Here is a 27508-nt window from a genome sequence, read left to right on the forward strand (position 1 = left end):
AATTTCCCATAAGCCTGGAATATGGGAGCTCCCAGTAGGATTTATGCTTGATTTAAAGGAAATAAAGAGGGCTTCCTTGGTGGCACAGTGGTTAAGAATCTGCCTGCCAAGGCAGAGTACACGGGTTCGATCCCTGGTCTGCGAAGATCCCACATGCTGTGGAGCAACTAAGCCCGTGTGCCACAACTACTGAGCCTGTGCTCTAGAGCCCGCAAGCCACAACTACTGAGCCCACGTGCCACAACTACTGAAGCCCACGTGGCTAGAGCCCATGCTCCGCAACAAGAGAAGCCACGACAATGAGAAGCTCGCACACCCCAACGAAGAGTAGTCCCCGCTCACTGCAACTAGAGAAAGCTCGCGCACAGCAACGAAGACCCAACACAGCCAAAAAATAAATAAATAAATTTATAAATAAATAAAGGAAATAAAGAAAGAAGATGTTATTATTACTACACCTACTATTATTTGGCTGCACCGTGGGTCTTGTGGGACCTTAGTTCCCCGACCAGAGATTGAACAGGACCAGGGATTGAACCCGACTAGAAATTGAATCCAGGCCATTGACAGTGAGAGCACAGAGTCCTAACCACTGGACTGCCAGGGAAGTCCCAGAAAGGAGATATTTTGAGCTCTTATACTTCACACTTTATATTATGGGCCACAATATGTATACTGTATTTATTTGTCTCTAGATCTGTCTTCCCCTTAGCCTGTAATCTCCCTGAAGGACAGGGATCTCGTGGGTGTTCCCCATGGTATGTCCAGTGCCCAGCACATACTCATTAAAAAGTGTGCAGGCTGACTGAGGGTCTCCCTGAGAGTGGTGGGCTCAGGGGGGAAACTGGAGGGGAACACCTCTGGGACAAGTTAGGATTTCGAGAAGACAAGCTGTGGATTGGGGGTGGGGAAAGTGGGTTTTTGAGAAGAAATGTTGGAAAGGAACGGAGAATGGTTGGGCTAGGACGCCAGGGGGTCCCTGGTGAGCCCCGCCCGGAGCCAGGGTGCCGGGGCGACGTGACGCAGCGCGGTTTGGCCGCTGTGGGGCGCCGTAGCCCGCGCCGTTGCCAGGGGAACGGGCCCGCGCCGGACTAGGCCCAGCCCGACTCAGCCTCGCCCCGCGGTACAGCCAGCCCGCTCGAGCCGGAGCCGGAGGTCTTGCGGGCCTAACCTCCCCCGCGCGGCCCGGGATGGGGCCCCGATCCGGGGCGCACCGCCTCCGGGTCTCGGGGACCGTCTCCGCTGCGAGAGTCTGAAGCGCCGCCGCCCTGGGGTGGGTGGACGGCCAGGCGTGGGGGCTGAGCCGCTGAGTGACCTTGGCAAGGCCGACCTGGCTCGGTGGACGACGCGCAGGTGAGGAGCCCCCGCTGCAGTTCTCATCTCGAAGCCTGGCCTGAGCCACGGGGCCAGAGCTGCCGCCGCCCGGCCGAGCTCTGCGCCTAGATCCCGCGGCCTGGGCTCCAGGTACCGGGCAGAGCGCCCGGCTTCCTTCTAGCATTCATCCGGTTCACAGATTTGCATTGACCGTCTGCTGTGTGCCAGGCTTTTTGCCAGGCGCGGGGCCACGGAGGGCTCCAGAGAGGACGCCGCGGTTCTCCAGAACCCGCAGTGTTAAGAAGGGGCGGGGCGGGGGGTGCGGGGAGCAGGCGCCAGATACACGACTAAAGTGATTTCAGGTCGGGTTAAATGCTCTGGTGCTGAAATGAAGGGAGGTGGTGAGGGAGGGTCCGCTCTATCATGTGACATTTAAGCCAAGAGCTGAAGGTTGAAAAGGAGCCAGCATTGTGATCAGGGTAACGGTGTTTCTGGAAGAGGCAAAAGCAAATGCAAAGATCTGGAGGGAGCAGGTCCAGAGGAACAGCAAGCATGAGGGGAGCCTTGAAGGATGCGGTGGCAGTTTCAACTTTATCCTAGCAGGAGAAGGAAACCATTGAGGAGTTTTGATGAATTTCAAGTTTTGAAAAGCTCATCTCACTCTGGTGAGGTGAGCAGTGTGATTGTGACAGGGCACACCAGGAAGTCAGTTGAGGGCAATCCTAGTTCTGCCAGTCTAGCTGTGCCTCCTAGAATTTACTTAGTCTCTCTGAGACTCAGTGTCCTCATCTGTGAAAGGGGCATATTGTTCTGCATGTTGTTTATGAGGGAAAAAGTGAGGGGCCATCGGCATCTGAGACCAATGACTAGAGAGGCCTATGAGAACAATTTGAAATGATAGGACCTACCTCAGAGAGTTGTGAGGGTTTAATAAGTGAACTCCATCAAAACACTTAAAGCAGTGCCTAGCACAGAATAAATGCCCTCTAAATGCTAGTGATGGTTATTGTTATTGTTGAAATACCGTAGGGGAGCAATGACTGGGGCTTGGATTAGGGTGATGGCAGCAGAAATGGTAAGAAGTGGCTTAACTTCCTTTCGTGAAGGAGAACTGGATTAAGAGATGGGTGAGGGGTGGTCCCTGTTTTTGTGGAACTGGTGGTTCACAGTGGGAGGTGGGTTTGTAAACAGATAATCACCATGAGATTCAATAAAAGCAACATTGGTACTTAATTAGCCAGGTTTTTTTCTTTTGTTTTTCTTACTTATCTGTTCTGTCACAACTTTGTTCTTAATGACGGTTTCTTGGTGGGTGTTCCTCAAGGCTTGCTTCTACCATCATGGGAGTTGATTTCCTGGTTAAAATCAAAAATGCTTGCCTCTGCTCACTGGCCTTGTTTCAGCTCCAAGTTGCTCCCTTCTTCTTGTCCTCTTTCCTTGGCTTAACTTGAATCCCAAATAGTTTGCAGTGGTTGCTTCAGGAAGAGAATGGCACAGGAAATGTCTGCAGACCACGTCAGCTCAGGAATGACTGAGGTTTCAAGCTTTTCCTGCCCTAGCATCAGACTTCTGCGTGTTGTTGATGTGAGGAGCCCAGCCACATATGAGACCAATGACTAGAGAGGTCTATGAGAAAGGCTTGAGGTTCCAATTCATTTTCTGGGAGTTGTTGTGATGTGTATCTCTTAGTCAAACTAGCCACTTCCCAGAATCTTAAGTCCAGAGACTTCTTTGGCACCTGTGGGTAATTCTAATAAACAAAGTACTTGCCCCTTGAAAGTTCTTTTATAAATGACATTTTGTGCTGTAAAACAGTGTGCACCATGCAGCATTTTCTTTCCAGCCCCTCCCTTAGATGGTTAAATTGGGCATCTGTTAAATCTCAGTGAAAATGGGTTTAAAAGTAGATCCTGGGAAAAAACCAGAAAACTTGTTTTGAAGTATCCATAGAAAATCACACACACAACAACCATAAATCCTCTAGCTAAAAGAAAAGATGGTTGGGAATGAAACCTTCCTGTGGCATGCACCTTCCCTTTGGGTTCTGGAGTCACGGGGAGCTGAGCTGACCTTCAGCTGAGAACTGGAACAAGGTCCTGCCCAGCTGCTCCTCTGTTGTGCTGCCTGGTTGTCTGATTCCAGCTTTAACAAAAGCCCTAACAGCTCACAGGGAGCTCTTCAGCTGAACAACTCAGGACTTCTTCCGAGAGTGAGAAAGCATTGAACTAAAACTGAGTGCTCTTTTGTAGCATGGTTGTTAGGCAAGATTTCCTTGTTTGCCTGGCGCAGTACTGGGCTCTAGATCACACGAGCACATTTGGTCCACATGGCAGCCCACTGGGGCCAGGAGGGTAAGAGATGACACCCTTCAGTTATTTATTTGATGAATTTTTTTTTTCAAAAGTAGTACCTGCACATGGTAAAAAAAAAAAAAAAAATCCAAACAGCACCAAGGAGTACATAGTAGAAGCAAATCTCTCTCATCCCCAGCCACTGGATCACCTTCTCACAGGCTATCTCTATGTTTGCTTTCTTGCATTTCTTTCCAGAGAGAATCTGTGCATATAGGAACGCAGGTGTCTATCCATCCACCTTGGTTTTCACTCACTCGCAGCACACTCTACAACTGTCCCACATCTTGCTTTTCTGCTTAACTGTGTATCAAAAGTCATTTCATCCCTCATTATTTTTGATGTTATATAGCATTCCATTGTGTGCATGTGCCATATATTTGTTTATATTGTTTTTTGTCCTTTATTATTACAAACAAGACTGCAATGAATCTTTGTGCACTTTATGAGCATATGTATAAGATAAATACCTAGAAATGGAATGTCTTGGCTCAAGGGTATGTGTGTTCTCAAGTTTGGTAGACATTACCAAATTGCTTTCCAGCTAACCTTTTTGAAAAATAAATAAAGGAGAGATCCAAAGAGATGGCTTTGTGAAATTTGCCCACCAGGTTCCTCCATCTGTGAGTGGCAATGCAGGGACCAGAACCAGGCTATGTCTCCAGGCCTAGCCCTCTTCCCTGGTTCCAACCTGTTTCTCCCTGTTGGTAACTCAGATCCTCAGGCCCTCCAAGCCCCCACATCAGCCCTGTCACCTCTCTTCTGACCCCATCACTGTACCTTCCCAGTTCTGTGGCCTCTACCAACAAACCCTCTGGTAACTAAGTAGATTCTTTCCTGAAATTCTCAGACATCTTGCAGAAATGCAGGGATGCCTACAGCCTCTCCAGGGCTGGTACTTTTCACCTCAGTCTGCTTCTTTTACAATGCTGTTCATGAATCTCAGAACAACATTCCTAAATATTTTTTTTTGGTGAGAGTAGAGGTGGGCAAGTGGGAAGTGGACCAGTCAGGTAACTATTCTGTAGTTCATAATGAGAATCTGAAATGGTAAGATTTTCCTCACTTAAATTAGGCATATAAATTAAGGTAGCCTGACCTTATTTGGAAAATGCTATTTTAGACTTTTAGCAAGTCAATGTTAACATAGATTATTGTCATCCTAGCAATGGCCTTCCCCTTGTTGGGACAGGGAGGGACCTGCACAGGCCCTCCAGCCTGCCTCAGAAGCCAGGTGGGCCCTTGGCTTACCAGGGCAGTGGCTACCTTTGGCCTAACACTCCACGGGGCCTCTTTGCTCTTGTCTTCTTTCTGTCTCCACCAGCTTAACTCTGTTGTTTGTTCGTGGCAGCAGAAGGTACTTGAGAATCTTTTGTCAAGGTCCACATACCTCTCAGCCCACCAAAGATGCAGCAGGGCATCAGGGAGCTTGTGGGCTTGACCCCCACTTCTCACCCAACTCCTCCCAGTACACAGGGCTGCTGGGCTGCTGCCCTCCCTAGGCCAGCCTGCTGTGGTGTCACCACCCCCCATGCCTTTTCGCTTCTTGCTCATGCCCTCCTTCCCAGTGTGAATAGAAAGCTTTCTAAAAATACCCATCACCTTTATGTCAACTCCCCTGTTTAAACTTTCTGTGATTCCCTGTGGCTCTTTCAACAGTGCCTAAACTTACTCACCTGGCCTCCTGTGATCACCTTGTTACTGAACCAAAGTCGGATCTGCTTGCCCAACACGTAGCAAAGCCAATCTGCTGACACCAGGCTGTGGTGAAGGCAAGTACAGTGTTTACTGCAGGATGCCAAGCAAAGGGAGTGGGAGACATGCCTCAGGTCCACTCCAGCTTGGTCTTTGAGTTAGAATTTTCTTTTTTTTTTTGGTGGGGGGAGGGAGGAGAACAAAGAGGCTGGGATTAATCATCGTCCTGTGACATTTTTGTGACATTTCTTAATTGTAGTTTCAGGAGTCAGAATGCCTCTGGTTTATGATTCTTTGGCCAGGTGGTCCATGGCTCAGGGATCTGTTAGCTCATCTTGCCCTGGAGAAACAACCTGAGTTTGTACATTAATGATGACATCTATAGTAGCAATTTTAGTACATTAACAATGTCATCGACAACAGCAGTTTTAGTCATGTGACTCTGGTTGTTTAGTGTTCAGTTAGCACAGGATTGAGGTCAGAGGTGACTTGAACGGGAATAAAGTTTTGGATAGAGAGATTAATCATAATCTTGGTTAGGGAACTTGGTTTTAGGGGCACTTGGTTTCAACCTAGGATCTGACCCTGCAACTTCCCAGGGCTCATCTCTCTCTCTCTCTCTCTCTCTCTCTCTCTCTCTCTCTCTCTCTCTGTGGATCTTGCTCTCTGACCCCAAACCCACCCACTCTGTGTTCTGTCATACTGAATGGCTGGCCCTTGCAGGGCTGCCAGAATACCCATTCACCCACTTCCCTGAAATCTGTCTGGGCCCCCAGAAAGCAAGCCCCTGAGGGCAGGAACATGGTCTCATCTTTAATGCACAAGGGGGCTGGACCGCAATAAGCACTGACTGGGCCAAGGCATGAGTGCACAAGCTGGCCATGTTGTCTGGTAGCAGAACCGCGCATCTTTTAATCTGGTCTCCTAGGGAAGTGCTGAGAGGGGTAGGACAGCCAGAGAAGTCCCTGGGTCTGGTGACAGTGCCTGGTCCCATCCATGCTTGAAGCCTCATCTTGGATTCTCTCCTACCTCCAAGCCCTTTTAATCAAAATTTTGGGGGCCAAAAGAATTTGTGGCCACCAACTCCACAAGGGAAAATATCATCAGTTAAGAGTTGGTTGTTTCAGGCTTTTGTTGCAGGTGGCATGGTACCAGGCTGCCACCCCTGCAAGGGACTTACACCCAACAGCACCATCCCCTCATCCATGGTCTCATACAAGTGGTACCTCTCTGGGCCAAGGGTACTGGGGTTCGGTATCAGAGCAACCCCTAAGGCTGTTTGTGGTAGGCCCCTGGCCTCAGGTGGTGACTCCTCCTGCCTCAGGTGTCAGGGATGCAGCAGCACTGGGGGTGCCTGTGGCCACAGCCAGCCCACTCTGGCAGTGAGGACCTGTCAGCCAGCCATGTACCTCTGCTTCTTTCTTTATAAACTACCTCAAGGTGTTGGGTTATTCAGGTGTGAGGATGGCAAAGAGAAAGTCAGGACTTAGGAATCCCAATTAATGGGTTCCCTTCAAAGAAGTTGCCCTGGTGACATGGCTGGAGAACCTATGTGGAAGCCACAGGGATTTGTCCTCCTGAGCAGAACTGCCCAGCTCAACTGTATACACTGGGCTTGACCAGATGATCTTTGTTTCCAAAAATCAAGGACAAAGATTTGCCACCTCTGGGGACATTCCAAATAAAGTGAGGCCAGCTTTTTGATCATCTTTGTCATCTTTGGTCAAAGCTGAGAAGTTTAGAATGGCAATCCAGTGGCCCAGCTCTTATGACAATGTGTTCCTTGGGACTACTAACTTAAGAAAGCGACTTGAACCAACCCCATCACTTTGGGCATAACCTCATAAAACCTCACAGAATATCAGATGCAGTAGCCTCCTCAGTCTGGAGAGATGAGGACACCCCAGAGGGCTATTTTAAGGGTAATCATAACGTCTACCATTTAGGGAACATTTATGTGTCAACGCTTTACCTACAGTTTTGCTGATCTATATACAGCCCTAGGTAGGCATCCCTACCCCTGTTTTTCAGATGAAGAAACTCAAGCCACTCAGCTAGTAAGTGAAGAACCAGGACTTGAACCTAGATCTGTTTCCTCCAAAGCTGGGGCTCTTTTTTCACCTTTCATTGCTTTTTACTGAAGACAAAGCAAGTGACCAAAGAATTCCAGTGGAGTCCCTGGGAGAAAACTAGGGTCACTCCATTTAGCTTTGTGATGAGGCTACTCAGACTCTCCAAGTTTGGTTTACAGGAGGCTCTGGGCCTCAGGTGGGATGAAGGGCAGAGTCGCTGAGTGTGAGTGTCTGGTAGCTAGGGTAACAGCCTTGGGGCTGGCGTGGGGCGGGGGGGGTGGTACGGGTGCCTGGCGACTGTGCAGATTGAAGACAGGGCAGAATGGCCCAGATGGCTTTGGGTGAGTCAGGATTCCTCATCATTTACCGTGCCCGCATTTCCTTTTATTTCAGATGTTTTCAAGTCAGAAAACATTTACTGAGCACCAACTGTGTACAAGGTATGTTCTGGGTGCTTGGGGAAGGGGTTGTGGGGAACAGAGATGAATGAATCACAGTACCTTTGCTGCCCTTAGGGGGAGCTGGCATAACAGGGGGGCAGACATGGAGATGGCAAAGTGTTCCAAACAGCAAAGTGACTTGCCCAATAAAGACTGAGCGTGAGGGCCCCCTGACTAACTTGGGACATCAGGGAAAGCTTCCTGGATGAGGTGATGCTTGCAGTGGGCTCTGAAGGTCAGGTCACATTTTGTTGGGTTTAGAAGTGAGGAAGGTGTTCAAGGCAGATGTGCTGAGCAGGGTCTGCCATACCCTTTGGCTTAGTCAGACTCCCTGGCCAACAGGCATGGACTCCTGAAAGGAGAGTCCAGCTGCCAGGGTTTTTTCTGCAGCTCTTGACCTTCCCACCAAGAGCTCCGAATTGGCCTGTCTACCCAGGTGGGGCACTGCCTGCCCAGGCTCTGGTCCCACCTCAGGCCCAGAAGATACTGGGGTTGGGCTCTTTCTCCTGTAATGACAGGCCTACCCGTCTGCCCTGCATGTATCTTTGAGCACTGAGTCAGCTCTTGGGCTGAGCGATGGTGGGATGGGGGTAAAGAGTGCTGCCATCTGGTGGTTTGGCTCTGACCAAGGCCTGTCTTTCCCTGAACTCCCTCAAGTGAGTCAAAGGCATCAGTTCACTTTTTTGTTCTCACTGTACCAGACCCACATTTACTTAGAGAAACACGGTCATTTCCACTGCTGGAGGGAACCAATGAGGATTCCTCCCCTCTCTTGTGTGCTGGCTTCTCTCCAGCCAAGAAGCCCCAGGTAGCTTATCTGAGGCACAGGGGACATGGTTCAGGGTCCCCTAGTCCTTAAAGGGATTACATGCTTGCTGAGGGGCAGAGGCCAGGTCCCTCTTTTGAACACCTCCACTCCCTGTTTCCCTAAGCAAAGTGTAACGGGGCCCTCTCTGACACTTGCATTTGGGCCTCAGGACAGAGGTGACTAATCCTGACAGAATCAGCATGTGTTCTCATCACTCTGGCCTCAGCCTGATATTGTTACCAGATGAGAACATGTCTTATTGGGTTTAACTCTGATGGCTGTGGAGACAGAGCAGAATAACAGGCAGTCACACTGTGAGCTGAATAAACCCTGGAACTTCCTACCTTGTCCTGGCTAGGACTGGGGCCAGAACTTGCTCTGGGGCTTTGAGACTAGCACTCTACTGCCATCCTCCCTCACTGCCAGGCTCCTCATGCTAGGGCCCCGGATTCCCCTGCAGAGTAGCTGGAGATGGCTTCACATACTAGCCTGCCCCTCCTGCTGAAACCTGACTGCAGGCACGGGGCTCTGGGCTCCAGCCTGGGCCTCCTCAGGCTAATGATCTTTCTACCCTTTCTCCCTCTGGAGATGAACATCTGCAACAAGCCCTCTAACAAGACAGCCCCTGAGAAGAATGTGTGGACAGCACCTGCACAGGCCAGCGGACCCTCCCCGGAGCTGCAGGGCCAGCGGTCCCGCCGGAATGGGTGGAGCTGGCCCCCTCACCCGCTCCAGATTGTGGCCTGGCTGCTGTACCTCTTCTTTGCTGTGATTGGCTTTGGGGTCCTTGTTCCCCTCCTGCCTCACCACTGGGTGCCTGCTGGCTATGCTGTATCCTTGGGAAAGTGTGGGACTGGTACATAGAGGAGTGGGGACAATGGATGGAGGGACATGGGCGAGGCCTGAAGCTGGGTTCCAGAGCCTCAGAGAGTGCAAATGGGCCCTGTCTCTGCCTGGGGGGACCAGTTGCCTACCTGCCTGGCCTCCAACCCCCATCTGACCCCTCTGCCTGATTGGGTGAGGGAACAGGCCTGACGAACCTTGGAGCGTTGAAAGCCCCACACAGATGGGAACCTCATCAACTGAGGTACCACGAGAGCAATTACAGAAGAGAACCTTAAAGCTCTCTTTAAGCTAATTGTGTCCAGAGCTCAACAAGGGATAAAAGAGAGTAACTTATTCCATTTATGAAATAATTTTTCACTTTTTGGAAAGAATAATGGTAGAATTCCTTTACATGGTAAGTTTCCTGGTACATTTAAAATATGGTTTTATTTACAGAGATTATTATGCTGTACCCAGGACTGTTTAGGAGCTCATCGATTTTATAAATCAGACTCTTTTAGGGTAAGGTTGAATTGACAAGAGGAGGGACAGATATGCCCTGGAAGCTCCTGGGAATTGTGACAAATATGAACTTGCCTGAACTTAGTGATGTGACTGCCCCAGCCCTGGCCACGACCCCCAGGAGCAGAGGATGTGGCTGCAAGTCTGGGCGGTAGAGGGGCAGCATGTGGCCATGTGCCCCAGGCCAGAGGGTGCCCATGAGAGTGTGCCTTGGTGTGTGTGCTTCATGGAGATGATTCTTTGGGCCTCTGCGAGAAGGTGGCCTGGGGTGAGCTAAAGGAGTTAGCAGGGATGAATTTGAAAGTCTCAGGCGTAGAGTCAGCACCCTTCACCTCAGCCCTTTCAGAGCTGCACAAGGCTGAGCAGCTTCTGCCAGCTCTCCGCATCTTAGCCTCCTCCTCTATCTGACAGGAGGAGTCCTGCTTGCTTCCCAGGCAGGGGACAAGGAGCACACAAGGATGTGTGTGTGTGAGCACCAGAACATATGAGCCATGAATGTGAGCATGCTCGCTTGGGAAACCATAGAGCCCCTGGCTGGTGGGTAGCCAGGGCAGGTGGGTGGAGAAAGACTCGAGAGAAGGTTGTTGGTCTCCGACGCCAGCAGTGTCACTGAGGGGCTTCCTGGTTCACTGGGGCCCAGGGCCTAGTCATCAACTTTGTACATGAAAACTAGACTTTCTCTGAGGTGACCAGCAGGGCTTAGTCAGTAGAATCTTAAGTAGAATGCTCTTAAGTAGAATGCTTCATGGAACATTCCTCCCATGATCCAGAATGGGTACACCACTCACTCAGGACTACCTGGCTTTCTGCCATCAGTGTACCTGGGAAGCCAGATTAATAACCACATGTTTTGGAGTGAGCAGAATCAGAGCAAATAACAGTAACCAAGAATAACTAGCATTTATTGAGCACTTATATGTGCCAGGCACTGTGCCAACCCCTATACATGGATGATCTTGTTCAACTCTCATAATAATCTGTAAGGAAGGTGTTCTCCCCACTTTCATAAAAGAAATTGGGGCTCAGAGAGATTATAAAGTTTTTTTTAAAAATTTTTATTTATTTTATTTTTGGCTGTGTTGGGTCTTTGTTGCTGCACGTGGGCTTTCCTCTGGTTGTGGCGAGCGGGGGCTACTCTTCATTGCGGTGCGAGGGCTTCTCATGCGGTGGCTTCTCTTGTTGTGGAGCATGGGCTCTAGGCGCTCAGGCTTCAGTAGTTGTGGCGCGTGGGCTCAGTAGTTGTGGCTTGCAGGCTCTAGAGCGCAGGCTCAGTAGTTGTGGCGCACGGGCTTAGTTGCTCTGCGGCATGTGGGATCTTCCCGGCCCAGGGCTCGAACCCGTGTCCCCTGCCTTGGCAGGCGAATTCTTAACCACTGTGCCACCAGGGAAGCCCTCAGAGAGATTAAATGACTTCCTCAGGTCACACAATTGCTACCCAGTGAGGCCAGAAGGACTGCTCAGGCAGTCTGACTCTGAGGCAGTGGGATGGTTTGAGGGTTTTGTCCTCCCCATATTTATTGCTTTGGGCAATGCTGGAGGCTCTTAGAACCACCTGGTTTGGCACTCCCATTTCCAGGCCTGAATGGTTCTCTGTCGTCCCATCAAAGCTACCTTCCTTCTGCAGGCTCCCTCAGGGGTCCCTGCAGAATGAGGTAGGGTAAGGGTGTATACCAAGCACTCACCTTGCACCTAGAACTTGCCTGGGCCCTAGGGTTGCAAAGATGGGTAAAACAGGGCCCCAGCTCTAGGTGTTCCGCTTCCAACAGGAGGAAAGCCTTGTAGATTGGAGATCATCACATGGTAAGTATGGGGGTAGGGATTCATACAGCAGACTGTGGGTGCAGGAGGAGGGCCACGTAGACCAACATCACCACCCAGATGCACCCACCTGTTGCTCTCAGCTCCCCTCCTTCCCTCTTCCTGGCCTCTCTAGGTACTTTTGGCTCTCCGCCCCTTTCCTTATCACCTATATCCAGTCAGTCATCAAGTCCTGTTGATTTTGCCTCCTAAAAATCTATTGTATTTGCCCTCTTTTCTCCCCACTGCCATCTGCCTCTTTTACCTAGATGACCATTTTGTTTCCAAACAGGTCTCCCCACACATGCTCTCACCCCGGCCAGTCCATCTCTATCCCTGCAGCCAGAGTGCCCTTTCAAAAAACAAATATGATAAAGTTACTCCCCAGCTTAACACCCTCTAATAGCTTCTTCCTGCCTTAAGGTTCAAGATCATCATGGCTCTCCACATTCTGGACTCTGCTTATCTCCCCAGCATCTTCTTATTTTATTTCCTCTGTTGTTCTCTGTTGCAACAACACTGGTCTCTGCCTGGAAGCTCCTAGCCTCTCTCTCCACCCCAATACCCAGCTAAGTTAGAAGTCAAGACCTAGCAGCTCATGGGCCAGTTTGGCCTACAGATTTTTTTTTTTTAATTGAGGGATAACGAACACACAAAATGGACATATCTTAAGTATTTCTTTGGCAGGTACATTTAAAAAATTATTTATTTCCTTGTCAACATTTAAAAAATGAGACGCCTCATATATCCGGACACAAATCCATATTTCTGGTTCCTTCTGAAAAGCCAGTATTTGGTGACATGGGCTCTCTTTCTTGCATGGCACCAATAAGCTGAGCTGGAACCACACATCTAGTTGGGACTCTGCTTGTTCCCAGTACCCACCCAGGCCCCCTTTCCTCTTTATATTACCTGCCATGTTCCTGTTATCTGTTTCTCTCTAAGTCTCAGCTGAGATGATACTTCCTCAGGGAAACTTTCCAGACCCCTTCAGACTAGATGAGGTCACCCAGTTACAAACTCACATAGTCCCCTGAACTTTCGTTATTGCAATCAACCTACTCTGTGTTTTCTGCCAGACTGTAGGCTCCTTGGGGCTAGGGACAAAGTCTGTCTTGCTCCTGCCATATCCTCAGTGCCTGGCATAGAGAAAGACCTCAGTAAATAGCTGAATGAATGAACCAGTGGGGTCGGGGGGAGGGAAGAAGTGTTGGAGCAGGCAGGAAACTAAATGTTTGCCCACATTCAGTGTGTCTGAAGAGAGCCTGGAATGGTAAGGAGTAGTGGTTGGTGATACCAGAGAGGTTTGAGAGGATCCAGAGGAAAAGGGGCCGTGAACACTGAGCTGAAGAGTAAACTTTAGCTTGAGAGCCACTGCAGGAGTTTAAGCAGGCAAGGCTTTAGGTTTAAGCTTTTCAGAGCTCACTACCCAAGTAAAGGGTACTCAAGGGGATGCAGACATGAGAAGCAGAGTCAGGAGACTATGGAATAACCCAGGCAAGAGGTGACAGCCTGACCCACAGCCAGGGCCGTAGGGATAGAGAGGTTGTGTTGGGCCACAGGATTGTCTCTTTCAGCTCTGGTATAGCACATTAGGGTGGGGCCTGGCTCCTGCAGACATGTAGGAAAATTTGGCTGCTAGGAAGAGGAAGAAAAAAAGGAGGTTGGACAGCTGATGGATGGAGGATAAGTGATGGAGAGATGATGTCTACTTGGCTAGCAAGAGGATGGATGGATGGATCGACAGATAGCTAGATGGAGGGTGGATGGCTGCCTGGGTGGAATCTATTAGTGAAGTTTTACACATTCACTTTGCAGTAAGTTGTCAGCATACTGTGTCCAGCATTTGGTCCAACTGCTGAGCCGATAGATCCTGGAAGATCTGTGTTTCAGGAAACACAGCCAGCCCCTGAACATGTTAGGCCATCCCAGACATTCAGCCCCAGGCCTCCAAGTACCTGGACTCTAGACTGGGGAGGCAGTGGATATATGAGGCCCTGTCTGCAAGTGATTCTCCAACTGGCCTGGCTGCTGGAAGAGGATGTCTTCTTCCTTCTCAGAGCTGACTTCCTGTGAAAGCGAGATAAACAAGCTTAGAACTTATATTTTGGGTCCTTCAACCTTTAGAGGATGATCTCTTTCGGTCTCATTTCACCATTTAAAATCGGAAACCAGGTCAGATTCTGAGGTAAGATCAGCCAGGGCCTACGCCAGGCCTGGATTAGTGAGGCCAGGGCCCTGTAGTTGGTCTCCTCAGCAGCAGCAGGCAGTGCTGGCTTGTGAGCTCCATTACCAGATAGCCCCTCTGCTCTTCCATATGGGGCGCAGGTATGAGGTGGCACAGGTAGGAGGTGGCACAGGCAGAGAGTCTCTGCACTGGGGAGTCACATGTAGGTAGAGAGCAGTTCTCTGGCCACAGGAAGCAGAAGTGGGGCTCTCAGCCGGCAGTGTGGAGTGAGTCTTTAACCTGTTGGGCCAGTGCATGGGCGCCATCTTTGCTGGTCACCTCGTGGTGCACCTGACTGCTGTTTCCATCGACCCAGCAGATGCCAATGTGCGGGACAAGAGCTATGCTGGGCCCCTGCCCATCTTCAACCGCAGCCAACATGCACACGTCATTGAAGACCTGCACTGCAACTTGTGCGACGTGGATGTGTGAGTGCGTGTGGACTGGGTGTGTGTGGCCGATGAGTGTGCCCGGGGAACTGCCAGTGGGAGCTGAAGGCAGACAGGGGCATGCCCAGGCTTTACAGTCATTCTGAAGCCTCAGAACCCTCTTATTTCACACAGTCAAGAATCTTAGTGGAGTGACAGAGAACTGGGTGAGGGAGAAGGTGATTGGAAACAGAAGATGAGGAATAGCATTTCCAACAAAGTAGGACAATTGGCCCTGCCACAAACACTTCTGATGACTAACTCCACCAGTAACCACCCCCCTTCTCTCACCAGCATTCCCAGGTATGGGCAGAGAGGGGAGCAACACTTGACTCCTTACCATGTGCTAAGTGCTTATGAACAACCACCCTGCAGAGTGGGCAACATCTTTCTCACTTCACAGAGGAGGAAGAGTCCAATGCTCAGAAAGGCTGAGTGGCCTGAGGTTGGTCATATGGCTACTGGGCAGCCAGATTCACAACCCAGCCTGCCTGGCCCCGAAGCCAATACTGCTATCCTTGTTTATGCACGAGGAATCTGAGGCCCAGAGAGGCCAAGTGACTTCTCCAGGTCACATTGAGGGGTCAGAATGTACAGAGCCCACACCCCCTTGGCTGGTCCAGACTGCCTCCCTAAGCCCATCTCTGGAGGATCCCAGTCTCCCAGCCTTAGGTAGGGGATCAGGGATGGGAGTATGGTTCAAGGCTAGCTCCACACTTTTAATATTAAGCCCCAAGCAGCCTGTTGAAGGGGTTCTGTCCACAGGACAGAGAAAGAGCCAATGGCATTAAGATGCTGAGGACTTTGGCATCAGACCATCCTTTCTTTCACTAGACACCAGTCAGCGCGTTGTTCCTCAGTGGATGCCCTGGCAGTTGCTGCGTATTCCAGGGCTCCATTCTGTTCTGGGGGAGGGGGTCGAAATTTATTCTTCCACTGTCCTTTGGCCTTTCCTGGTTCCTCCCTGGGGCAGGGAGACTCTCTTGCATTCCTAATGTAGCCTCACCTCACCTGACCCACTGCGGTGAACTGCTTACTGCTCACCCAGATGTCTGCTTACCCCTCTTCCTTTGGCTCCCTTTGGATTAGCCCAGATAGACTGGGGTTTTCTGGAAGAATGCCAGGAAAATTCCCATAGTCTGGCAGAGAAACAGGGACTCAAAAAATGGCGATGTCAGGAAGAGCAACGCAGGCCCTGGGTCCAGCAGCCTTGCTCTCTTCTGCTCCCTGGCCGGGCAGAGGGGGTCCTTGCTTGGAAAGGAAACTCCGTTTTCGTTTCACGCCACCATCACCCGGGTGCACTGTCCCAGAGCGGGACAGTATAACGCCGCCTACACCTCCTCCCGCCGCTGGGTACACCTCCCGTCCCCGCCCCCACCCCCACCCCGTCTCTTCAGAAGCGCTGCTTCCTCCGGGTGCGCCGCCCCACAGTGCCCCCCGCCAGAGGGCGCGCGTGCTCCCCTTTGACGCGCTCCGCTCTCCGCTTAGGCGCGGGTGGGTGACCCGCTCCAGGCGGGGAACCGGCAACCCCCAAGCCAGGCCGGGCAGCAAAAGGCGGGAGAAGCCCGCAACCGTGCTGTGCCCCCTCCCCACCGCAGGAGTGCTCGTTCCAAGCACTGCAGCGCCTGCAACAAATGCGTGTGCGGCTTCGACCACCACTGCAAGTGGCTCAACAACTGCGTGGGCGAGAGGAACTACCGGTGAGAGCCAGGCCCGGGCCACAGGGGTGCCTGGCGATGCCTGTGTCTGTGCGAGCCAGGGGCCTTGAACCTGTGTATGGGGCGGGGTGGTGATAGGGGTACTTGGGGGACCTGTGCGCTGGTGTGCGTTAGTGTGTGTGCTGGTCTGAGGGTGATGCTCCCGATGGCTTCCGCCTGAGAGCGATGAGGGTAGGTTTGGAGTCTTTCTCCTGCTGGCCCAGGGAAAGGTGGGGAGCCTGCTGGGGGTGGCCGCCTATATTCACATTTGCCCTAAGGCTTTGGCTTCGTGAGGAGTCAGGGCTGTGGGGTCAGAGGCCCAGCTCCCCATCCTAACCACCGGCCCTTCTGAGCTCTGGGCCCTTGCCCAGCTGGAGCACCTGGGTGCTGACAGCTGCCCACGGCTGGGCCCAGGCTCTTTCTACACAGTGTGGCATCTGCCTTACTGGGCGTCCTGCTCCTCGTGCTGGTGGCCACTTATGTCTTTGTGGAGTTCTTTGTCAACCCCATGCAGCTGCGTACCAACCGCCACTTTGAAGGTCAGTGTGGGCTCCAGGCCCACTCCCATCCCCCAACCCTGGGCATGTTCTGGTCACTGGTTACATCCCTGGCTGAGCACAGTCTGCCTGTGCCTTGCAGTCTTGAAGAATCACACAGATGTGTGGTTCGTGTTCCTGCCTGCTGCCCCTGTGGAGACACAGGCTCCTGCCATCCTGGCTCTGGCTGCCCTTCTCATCCTTCTGGGCCTGCTCTCCACAGCCCTGCTCGGCCACCTGCTCTGCTTCCACATTTATCTCAGTAAGTGGCCCTTGCCCCTACCCCCACATATACACCCACACCTGCCTTTCAGGGGATGGGAGTCCCTAAGCTGGAGGAAGTTACCCAGTTTGGGCTGTAGAGCCCTGAAACTATGCCCCTTCCTAGCGCTGGCTCTCTAATGGTGACCTGGTCTCACTCCATGGCTTAGTGTATATGGGGACAATGTTTAGCCTGTGGTTGGGTACCCTCCCTCACCTTCTGAACTCCAGGGTTCCTTTTCTATTGCACTGAGCCCTCTCTTCACCCCCTCAGTGTGGCACAAGCTCACCACCTATGAATACATCGTGCAGCATCGTCCGCCCCAGGAGGCAAAGGGGGCCCACAGGGAGCTTGAGTCATGTCCCCCCAGGATGCGGCCCATTCAGGTATAGAAGTGGCCCAGAGGGCTGAGGGAGTGGGAGAAGGGGTGTGGGAGGGGTGGTGGGCTGTGCAACGAGTAGCCAGTGACAAGACAGGGCAAAGGGAAGCGGGCCTGGAAGAGCAGCTGGGGTAGGGGGTGCTGGAGGCAGCAGAGGCGAGGGCAAGCCTGTACTAAGCACGTGCCTACTTGCTCAAGTGTGGGCACAGCCAGAGGAAGCCCTGTGTTTCCCCGACCCCAGGGGAAAGGCTCGAAGCATGTGCTGGAGGGCACAGAACATGGGAGCCTGGAAGCAGGCAGGTTGGGGCCGCAGGAGAAGAGAGAGGGATGGATCAAGGACTGGGTCACCAGGATAGAGCCATCAGTTCTTTCCACCTGTGACCCTGAGCCCTTATACCCATTACCTCATTTAAATCTTGAAACAGCCCATGAGGCAGGTAATGCTACTGTACCCATGTTGCAGATGAACAGATTGAGGCCAAGAAAGATTAAGCAAGCTGGGTCTAGGAAGAGTTAAGGTCTCTGCACTCTGAAGCAGGAATCCTCCAGCCCAGGCTCGGGGCCTGGCCAGCCCAGCTGTTGATCAGCCTATCCCCATTCCCATGCCCCTTGGCTTCCTGAGGTCAGCAGCTGGGGGTGGGGTGGTCCAGTCCTTGGAGCCCCCAGGGACTGGGAAGGCAGGGGGCCCAGGCAGGCCTTGTTGGGAAGGCTGAGCCCTGGATCCGAAGTCCTCATGGCAACTGGACACAAACACAGGCTGGTGGGTGGATTGGGGGAGTGCTTGGGACCCCACCTCTCCTGTTCTCATCGCCAGGGGTGGGCCAGGCTGCCAGGCCTGGGTAGGCCTGGGGGAGTGATGGCTGTTGGTGGAGACCCCCTCCCCCCCCCGCAACTGCCACACTGATGGGTACCTGCCCTGGTGCTGGGCACGGAACCCATGTAAGCACAGTGGCAGCCATCCCGGGAATGGGCACCATCCCTATCCCCACTTCACAGAGGAGACTGAGGCTCAGAGAGGTAGGCAGGAGACTTTCTCAAGCTTCACAGCCAGTGCCCATTGAGGCAGGGCTGGCCCTGGGATCCCCAGACTCGAATGCTCAGGACCCCTGCTCTGTAGTTACCGCCTGCTTAGGCTTTGGGGCCAGATGTGCCAGCAGCAAGGGCATTTAATACCATCGGAAAATGACCTGAGGGAGACGTCGGCAGAGGGAGAAGGGGTGTGTTTGTCCCATCGCGCAGAGGAGAGCTGAGGCTGAGAGGTGCCATGTACCATTCAGGAATGTGCAAGGGTTGAATGTCTCTGAGGGAGGATTGTAGGGACAGCTGGGGGAGGGGAATTTGAATGGGGACACCCTGGTGGCACCCTCATACTTCCCCAGCTGGCTAGGGCCTGGCTCCTGGCCCATTCTGGCCCCTCAGGCTTCTGAGACCATCCTCTACTGCTGCCCTGCCCTCTGCCCTACACTTCTAGAACCCAGGGGCACCAGGGTAGGCTTTGCCGCCTCTCTCCTGGGCCCTGGAGGGGTGCTAGGTGCACACTGGTGAAGAGGAAATGTGTGGGGGAAGGATTCCCTTGGCGTCCCAGCCCTTGTGACTGGCCTTTGACTCCTTCCTCTTCCCCAGGGCTCCTCTGCTCAGGCTGGCACCCCCACACTCCTCCCCAAAGGGCCAGCCTGGGCAGGTGTTGGGCACAGGGCTTGCCCAGGGTTCATTCTCTGCCTCTGTGTAGCCAGCCGGTGACTGGCTGGGCTCTGGCCCCCAGATCTGCTAGGGCCATCCAGCAGGCAGCCTCCCCACCCCCACCCTGAGCAGGAATGTGGGAGGGGCCCCACTCTGGAGCCGTTGCCCCCAAACATAGGCTTGTTTTAGAGACGGTGTTCCTGTTACAGTGTCGTCTCTGCATTAGTCAGGATGCCCGGGTCTCCATGGAAACGACTGCCGAGTCGCGACAGCTGTCCGGTGCCCTACCCCCAGCCACCCCACATCCTCCGCCAGGCTCCCTTCTCGGACTGTTTTTCCTGGCTTTTGTTTCCTCACCTGCAGTCCTCTTGGGTGCGGCTCGGCGCTTGCTGCATGCTGGGGTGCAAGCGTAGGCCACCCCTGCTACCTCCTGGCTTCAGACCCCTTCACTTTCAGGGGTTGGGTCTGCTACTCCCATGGTCACTGTGAGGATCAGCGACTAAACAAGACAGAGAACACCCATACGCCTGGTCCCAGGTGGGGCTGTGGCGCTGTTTTTTCCACCACCTATTGCTTCCCTTTACCGGTAGAAGTTGGGGAGACTGCTCATCCCCCCACTCCCCGCCAGCAGCTGAGATTGTGTCTGGTACTCTGAGGACTCAGCTCCGAGGGAACCATGGATTCCTGCAGGTAGCCTCGCAGCCTCGGGTGCACACCCGGGTGTGTGAACTGCCCAGTCTCCCAACTAGGGAAAAACATCGGTTCAGAGACTGGAGCCCTGGGAGGAGCCAGGAGCAGGAGAGGGCCTCTCTGAGTCCCTCTTCTCCCCAACCCAACTTGGCCAGAACAGCTCTAGACTGGGTACGTTGGACACATGAGGCTGGAGGCTTCCTGGAGGAGGTGGAGTTTGACTAAATGAAGTGAGGAAAATGGTGGGGGTGGGGTAAGGTACAAACACAGGTGTTTTAAGCCTCGTTCTGCATTGGGGTTTTCCCAGCATACCTGGGAAGCCTGAAGGACAGCCCTAGACCTCTGTGCCCAGACCTCCCACAGTGACCAGTAAGGGGGTGTTGCATCCAAGACAGAGTGGGCCCAGGACCCAGAAGGCCCTGGACCCACACCTGGCCTCCCAGCCTCCCTCACCTCCATCTTCCCCAGGAGATGGAGTTCTACATGCGGACCTTCAGCCATGTGCGCCCAGAGCCCCCTGGCCAGGCCAGGCCTGCCTCAGTGAATGCTAAGTGAGTGCAACCTGGGCAAGTGCCACCTCACATCTCCCGTTGGCATGGCAGGGCCATCGAGGTGGGAGAAAGGGGTTAGGCCAAAGCCAAGGCACAGGTCTTGGTCTAGGCTATCATGGCCTGGGACAGATCAATGCGCCTTTCCAGCTAGGAAGGGAGGCTTATTTTAGGACCTCCAACAGGGTGGGATTTGAAGGAACAACAGCATCCAGGATTTATCCTCCCACTTCCCCTTCAGCTCCTCCCGGTTCCTTGCCACCCGCGGCCACGTGGAGCCTCCACCGCCCTCCTCCCCAGAGACTCTCGCTCTGCCCCCCCGGATCCGACCCCAGGTAGGGGGGGACTGTGCTGGGCCCCCTGCCCAGGTGGAAGGGGATGGGAAAGAAGCCTCTACCCCTCTCCACTCCTGCGCGTCTTTTGGCGATGTGAGGTCTGGGGAAGGGGTACTCAGGCTTCCCCCTGTCTCTGCAGAAAAAAAGGAAGCGGCGCATGTATAAGGTACGGACCTCCAGAGCCTTGGACCGGGAGGCCCCGTTGTCCAGGCTGCCGGGTGAGCGCCCCTTCCTGACCGGATCCTGCTCGGGGAGCTACGAGGGAGGGAAAGGTAGGGCCCTAAGTGAGTAGCAGCTCCTAGTCTCACGTTCCCTTCCGGCCCCATAGGGCCGCGGACCCCCGGCCGCCGCTCTAGCTCGTCGTCGGATTCCGCTGACGCCAGCCCTGCAGGCGCCTACCACTCGGCGTCAGCCGAGTCCATGGACGAGATTCCAGTGGCTCAGACGCGCCTAGGCAGCGCCGGGCTGGCGCTGCAGGCGCGTGCGCCGGCCGTTTTCGTAAGCCCGAGTAGCGGCGATCCCGGTGCGCGGGGCGGCCCGGAAGCCGGTCCCGCTTAGCTGGGACAAGAAACAGGGATGGCGGAGGAAAGGCGGGACAGACTCTCTATGCAACACCCCCACCCCCGCCGTACTGAGTGCACTTTAGGGGCCGCTAAGGGCCGGCGGGATCGGCCCCCTCCCCCACGACTCAGCAATAACAGCCCCACCAGCCGTGATGCTCCAATAAACTTTTTTATGCTTTTGCGGAGTTAGTGCATACCTTCTTAATGGCAAGGGCCACGGGCCCTCCTGGAGCCGGACCATTGCAAGTCAGCCTAGGGGCAGAGGTTGAGGTGGGTTCCCCACACACACACACCGTACGCTGGGTGGCCACCCAGATTGTCATATGGAGAAGCTCAGGTACGGGGCTCCTGGTTGGGAAAGGTCCTGGAAGCTGCCTGGAGGAGGTTATTTTTCTTGAAGTTAGGGTTTGCACTTGGAGAGAGGAGGGGAAGCAGGCTTTGGGGTCGGGAGGCAGCAGCGGAAGCAGAGACTGCGAGGCTAACACCGGTTTGGGGTGGGAATAAATGAGGACGCGGACCCAGGAAGTCCAGGAGCTTTTCCCTGGCCGCGGGAGAGACGTCGGTGTACCAGCATTTTGGGGCTGGCACTCGTGATTCGTTTACTGTCCCCTCCCGCCCCCAATAACCCGGAGTTGTGACTTGGGATGCCACACGTTCATTGGAGAGCTGTGGTCTTGAGCCAGCTTTAGACCCCACTGTCACTAAGAGAAGGGACCTTACCACTCCTCTGCACGCCGCGCCCCCCCCCCCCGCCCCCCGCCAAAGGCCTTCGGTTGCTGCTCTGGGAAGTTGGATCTCCCCTGGAGGCAGGGATCAGCTTTGAACTTCAGGTCTGGTCACCCCAGCCATAGATGCAGCGGGATGAGACTATCGCAGCAGCTCCGCCCCCGCGGAGAGCGGAGAGGGCGAGGTCGGGTAGGTGGAGCCAGCGTGACCTTGGTCACTCTCCCGCCGAGACAGCCCCGGGGGTGGGACTCGCCGTCTCTATGGAGACCGAGAAACAAGGGAATAATACGGCGGAACCGCCCGGCCTGCAGTCCCGCCCCAGAGCCGGCAGGGAGCAGAGCTGCGGAGCCGCCTAGTCTCCTGCGTCCATCGGTCCATTCTTGCGTCTTTCTTTCTGTCCATCGAACGTGCACTGCAGGAACAGCCACGAGGGAGAAGCCGGTAGGAGACCCCGGCGCCGACCACTCTAATCAATATCCTGCACGATAAGAAGGGGGTGGGGTGGGAGCGGCCTGGGAGGGGTCCCAACCCTGGATGGTACCGAGTTGAGGACACCAGCTGAGTGGTCCTGCCCTGGGCCCAAACGTTCCACCCCCCACCCCCAACTCCTTGCTGACTGATTACTCCAGCTGTCCCAGCGGGAGCGAGCGTGGCCTGCAGACCCCTGGGACCGGGGCCTGTGACTTGGCACCACCTGATCAGCCTGAAATTACCAAGAATCCATCTTCTCACAGACAGAAGTGAGCACAGGTGCAGGGTCCTGCTAGGCCCCTGGAACAAGCATCCTGTGGCACTCAAGCTCCCCCAGACTTTACCCTTGGTGAACAAAGTGCGGGTCTCCTTCAGATTGCTGGTGGGAGATTGCAGTGTAGGGAGAGGGAAGGGGAGTGCTGTTTGAAAGGGATTCTGGACCCACCGAGTTGCTGCAGTGTAGGGGCTGTGGGTGATCCCAGTTCCAGAAACTGCAACTTAGGGATGGGTGAGTGTGGTGACCCGGGGAGGGTTTTCAGTGTTAAGGCCAGTGGTAGTGGAAGGCGGGTAGGCAGGCAGGCTCCAGGCTGTGGTCACTGGAGGCTCTATTATAAAAGGGAGAGGTGGAAGATAGTTGCTGAGGACACAACTGAGGGTGTGGTCAGGGGCTGCAGATGTATGGAGAGAGGGTGAGTTGTGAGGCTCTGGTTAGGGGTCTCAGTAAAGCCTGTGGGTGTGTGAACGGGGGACCCAGTCCCAGGGCTTCCCGTGTATGGATGGAAGTGGCTGCAGTGCAGGGCTGAGGGTGTGGTCAGGGAGGCCTCAGTACCAGGCTGTGTTACATGGAGGGAGTTTCAGTGCAGAGCTGAGGGTGTGGTTGGGGACTGCAGTGGGTACTGTGGGCAAGTGTGGGGAAGACCCTTTAGTGCAGGACTGAGGGTTATTACTGGGGGGCCTCAGTACAGGGCTGTTAGTATATGTGTGGGGCGTGCATGCTGAGGGAATGGCCCGGGGCCCTTTGTCCCAGGGTTGTGGGTGTGGTCAGGGGACTGCAGTAAGGGGTGTGGGGGGCACTTCAGGGCTGGTGTGGTCAGGGAGGTCTGAGTACCAGGTTAAGGGGTGTGGTCAGTGGGACTAAGGCCGAAGGTATGGAGGGCCAGGGCTAAGTGCACACAGCTGTGAGAGTGTGGACTAGTGTGGTGGTGCTCAGGGTGTGGCCAGGAGGCCTCCATAGAGGGCTGAAGGTGTAGACATTGGGGAAGTGTGCTTCAGCGCAGAGTGTAGGTGTGAGGATTACAGGGCCAAGGCCACGGTCTCACTTGCCGTCATGCCTCTAGGGGCTCATAACTCTACAACCCCCACTCAGGCTAGCCCCTCAATCTCCTGCTCCTCCTAAACTCCACAAATTGGGACGTTACAGCCCCAATGGCTGGAAAGGGGCCAGGAAGCCACGGTTGTGCCCCAGGTGCTGGGAGTGCTGATGTGCCCCACCCGTAAGCCCATTCTCCAGCCCAGCCCAGCAGCACTGGGAGCTTCTCCCTGAGCTGCCCTGACACCATCCTGCCCTTAGCAACATTCTCCAAGCAGTACCACCCTCCCTTAGCAACTGTCTCCAGGCTTCACAAACTGTGGCCAGGCCAGCCCCAAGTTCCCCTTCCCTCATGTTTTTGTTTAATAGCAAATAGTAACAAGGTCCCAGCTGGGCCAGCTGCACCCCTGCCTGTGCTCTGGCTCCCTTCTCAGCCTGGGCTGGGTCTTGCTGGGTCCTCATGACCCTGAGAGAGACACTGTCCTCACTAAATACCTGCCCAAGCAGCAGCCTGGCCTGGTCCTGACCCAGCCTGGCATGGAACTCCCAGGGAGGGGGCCCGCTCTGCCACCCTGACTTCCACCCAAGCAGGCCTTGTGCCAGGGCCAGACAAAGCCATGGCCCCAGCTGCTGCTCTCACAGTTTTTCTGGACAGTGCTACTCTGTTCCCAGCCTGGTGCGAGCATCATGATTTCATCTTCTGAACTCCACTCTGAGCCAGGCTGGCATTAAGTGACAGGACCTTTCCTCTCGGGGCTCTTCCTCACGGCTCTGGGGCCCAGTCAGACATTTGAGTACTGGCCCCTTTCTGCAGGCAGCTCCATCTCCAGCTCTGAGGGTATGTGGCAGAAGTGCCTGCAACTTCAACCTTGCAGGTTTTGAGGTAGAGGCAGTGATGCTCTGTGCCTTGGGGGGTGGGGGGGAGAGCTTGGCTAGGAGGTGACCAAGGTGGGTCCCTAACAGGGTGGCATGGCAGCGAGCACAGATGTGGCTGGGCTGGAGGAAAGCTTCCGCAAGTTTGCCATCCATGGTGATCCCAAGGCCAGTGGGCACGAGCTGAATGGCAAGAACTGGGCCAAGCTGTGCAAGGACTGCAAGGTGGCTGACGGAAAGGCTGTGACAGGGACTGATGTCGACATCGTCTTCTCCAAAGTCAAGTGAGCCCCAGGCATTCCCTGCTTCTGATGTTCCCAGAAGGGGAATTGGGGGGCTGGAACCAGGGAGGATGTGGAGAAGGGGGAAAACTCATGGTGTCCACATATCTGGCAGGGGGAAGTCTGCCCGGGTCATCAACTATGAGGAGTTCAAGAAGGCCCTAGAAGAGCTGGCACCCAAGCGATTCAAGGGGAAGAGCAAGGAGGAGGCCTTTGATGCCATCTGTCAGCTGGTGGCAGGCAAGGAACCAGCCAATGTGGGTGTTACTGTAAGTGCCCTGATGGTCTCGGCTGGCCACTGAGGGGGGGTATGGGGAATCTTGGCTGGGGTTGGAAGGGCTGGGCTCCCTAACCAGGTACCCCTGGGGGAACTCTGTCCAAACAGAAAGCAAAAACAGGGGGTGCTGTGGAACGCCTGACTGACACCAGCAAGTACACGGGCTCCCACAAGGAACGCTTCGACGAGAGCGGCAAGGGCAAGGGCATTGCTGGGCGGCAGGACATCCTGGATGACAGTGGCTATGTGAGTGCCTACAAGAATGCAGGTACCTATGATGCCAAGGTGAAGAAGTGAGGCCTGGGAAGGCCCCCCCTAGCACGGCTGCCCCTGCCAAAGGCTCAGGCCTGCGCCTAAGGGGCATGTGGAGCAAGAGAGCCCGGTCCCCTCCTTGCTGGATCTGCCGCCCAGCGCTTCCTGCCCAGCCCTATGGGGCCAGCCCACCAGACCTCTGACCCAGATTGCTCTGCATCCCCTTCCCCTTTTTCTTTCCCCCTCGACTTCTGTCTGTCTGAGGAGAGTCTGTGCCTATAGGCTCACCACCCCAGCCTCGCCCCGGGCATGGCTAACCCCTGCCTGCTTGCCTCATATTTAAGCTGCTGCTCTGGCCAAGTGCCTAATTCTTACCCGGACCTCAATAAAGCCACCTTTTGTACCAATATGGCCTGGTCAGGTATATGACAACAAGGGTAATGACATTCACACCCCACGACCCCTCTGTCATCAACCCCTTCCAAGTCGCACTCTGCTGATTCTTCCACTGGCATCCCTGCCCAGAAAAAGACACACACCAGGCCCCTTCCATTAGCACAGGGCCAGGCTGAATGAGGATGCTCTATAGGAAAATCAAAAGCCTTTTACCTCAGCCCTGACCTAGAGTTCTGACATCATGGCTATCTTCCCGCAATTAGGGCCTCAGTCTTGGCCTCTCGGCTTTCACAGCAGGTGGGGGCGATGAGACAGCAAACTCAGACTGGGCTAAGCATTGGTGGGGCCCAGTGCCAGGCCTCAGCTCTAAGCTTGCTGACAGGCCTCCACTCCAGAGGGCTACCAAGGTGAGTCATTCTGGGCTGCATCTCAGAATATCAGAAAATGCAAGACAGCAGACAGTAGACAGTTCAACTCCCAATTTTATAGCTGAGGAAACTCAGGCCCAGAGAGTGAAAGGGCCTCTGCAGAATAGAGGCCAGAACCATGCCTCTTGCCTCCCTGGCCAGGCTGTTTCTAACACAGCAAGCCCCAACGCTGATTTCCAAAAGTGAGGCTGGATGGCCAGCAATAGAACTTGGCACCCAACATCAGCCTTTGACAGGTGAGCAGGGTGTCCAACAGTGAAGGGGCCTCTTCTTGCTGATTCCCTCCCATCTGTTCATCATCCCAGGTTGCAGGGCGGTGGCGGGGAGGGTGTCCTCTCTCTGATCCTGAGAACTCCTGGGAGCTTTCAGATCAACCTTTTCTCCCCTCTGAGGTTCTCAGTGTTAGGCCAGAGTTATTCCCAAGTCTAAGGCTTTGGGGCCAACTCTCCCTCCTTCCTGCTGACAAGTGGGCTGGATGGAACTCAGGGACTGCCCAGAGTCCCTAAGAGTGCTAGAAAAGGCTTAAAAGGCACACATTCACAAATACTTTTTCTTGACCCAGATAATAAAGCAAAGCAGCACGACTGTTTATTCCCTCTCCCTCGGGCTGTTCTAGGACGTTCTTGCCCCAGGTGGCCCCGGAGTCCCTTGAGCCCAAAGTCACTTGGAGCGAGGGTAAAGAGTGGTAGTGTGGCTTGGAACAGAGACACTGGGGGGTGAGGTGAGAATTAGAGAGCAGAGATCATCACCTGGTCACAGCAGAGGCTTGCCTAATGGCTGACAGTTGTGGGATCTTCCTGACTCCGCTGACCTTGCATTGCTCAGGGAAGAGTTTCAGACAGCTCTACCTCTCCCACCAGCATACAGTAAGAGGAATACTTCCTCCAGCCCTGGGGAATTGGTTTAAATTGCAAGCTTACTTAAATTAGCATAATAGGAGAGAAACCCAAATCCTGCAAATTGGCCTGGTCCAGGTTATTAAGCTTTTAAGCTGCAGGTGAGATTACCATCCAGTGCGCATGGGAGCAGCAGTTTGGCCCCTCCTATGATTGGCAGTGTGGCTTAGAGGAGCCCAGAGAGAGAAGTGGAGGAGTCCCGAAACTCCACCTTGTAGGAGTAAAGCCCCCTCTTCTTTAAAAGTTATGGAGCCTGAGGGAAATCAAGGCCCACCCAGAGCCAGGAAGACCCTTAGTCTAGCAGAATCTGGTTCATGGCAGGAACTGACCAAACAATGCCACTTCAGCCCTTCAGTTATCACTGCTCCATCTCCCCATAGCCTCCTCATAGTGGAAAGCTTTGGGTACCCTTGCTAGCAAAGCCAGTTGG

The 27508-nt window shown here is 54.1% G+C and overlaps 1 protein-coding gene across 11 annotated transcripts; it reads left to right on the top strand.

The window, feature by feature from the left end:
- Positions 1 to 1096: 1096 nt before the first annotated feature.
- Positions 1097 to 25765, top strand: TPPP3 (tubulin polymerization promoting protein family member 3). 11 transcript variants are annotated; one of them, XR_003435464.1, is made up of 15 exons: positions 1097 to 1353; positions 7826 to 7872; positions 9269 to 9511; positions 14304 to 14479; positions 14774 to 14924; positions 15968 to 16179; positions 16591 to 16715; positions 16798 to 16974; positions 17248 to 17360; positions 20192 to 20274; positions 20513 to 20606; positions 20746 to 20878; positions 22314 to 22336; positions 22525 to 22635; positions 24639 to 24751. XR_003435464.1 is itself a non-coding variant. In XM_027119592.1 (15 exons), exons 3-15 carry the CDS (start codon positions 9269 to 9271, stop codon positions 25401 to 25403), a joined length of 1788 nt encoding a protein of 595 aa, XP_026975393.1. In that variant the 5' UTR covers positions 1112 to 1353; positions 7826 to 7872; the 3' UTR covers positions 25404 to 25765. The 11 variants fall into 11 exon arrangements, 7 of the variants coding, with proteins under 7 accessions (XP_026975395.1, XP_026975394.1, XP_026975396.1 ...); XR_003435467.1 differs by having other exon boundaries at positions 20746 to 20824; XR_003435465.1 differs by lacking the exons at positions 22314 to 22336; positions 22525 to 22635 and adding exons at positions 24945 to 25098; positions 25215 to 25765 and having other exon boundaries at positions 1098 to 1353; positions 24639 to 24832.
- Positions 25766 to 27508: the final 1743 nt, after the last annotated feature.

Source organism: Aethalodelphis obliquidens, unplaced genomic scaffold (genome assembly GCF_003676395.1).
Source record: "Aethalodelphis obliquidens isolate GAN/ISIS:26980383/991018 unplaced genomic scaffold, ASM367639v1 scaffold20, whole genome shotgun sequence".
Lineage (NCBI taxonomy): Eukaryota > Metazoa > Chordata > Mammalia > Artiodactyla > Delphinidae > Aethalodelphis > Aethalodelphis obliquidens.

Coding starts and splice junctions, on each gene's coding strand:
- TPPP3 (XM_027119592.1), top strand. CDS start 9,269: ATGAACATCTGCAACAAGCCCTCTAACAAGACAGCCCCTGAGAAGAAT. Junction 16,180..16,590: donor GTGGGCGAGAGGAACTACCG/GTGAGAGCCAGG, acceptor GGCTGGGCCCAG/GCTCTTTCTACACAGTGTGG. Junction 17,361..20,191: donor CCAGGATGCGGCCCATTCAG/GTATAGAAGTGG, acceptor CATCTTCCCCAG/GAGATGGAGTTCTACATGCG.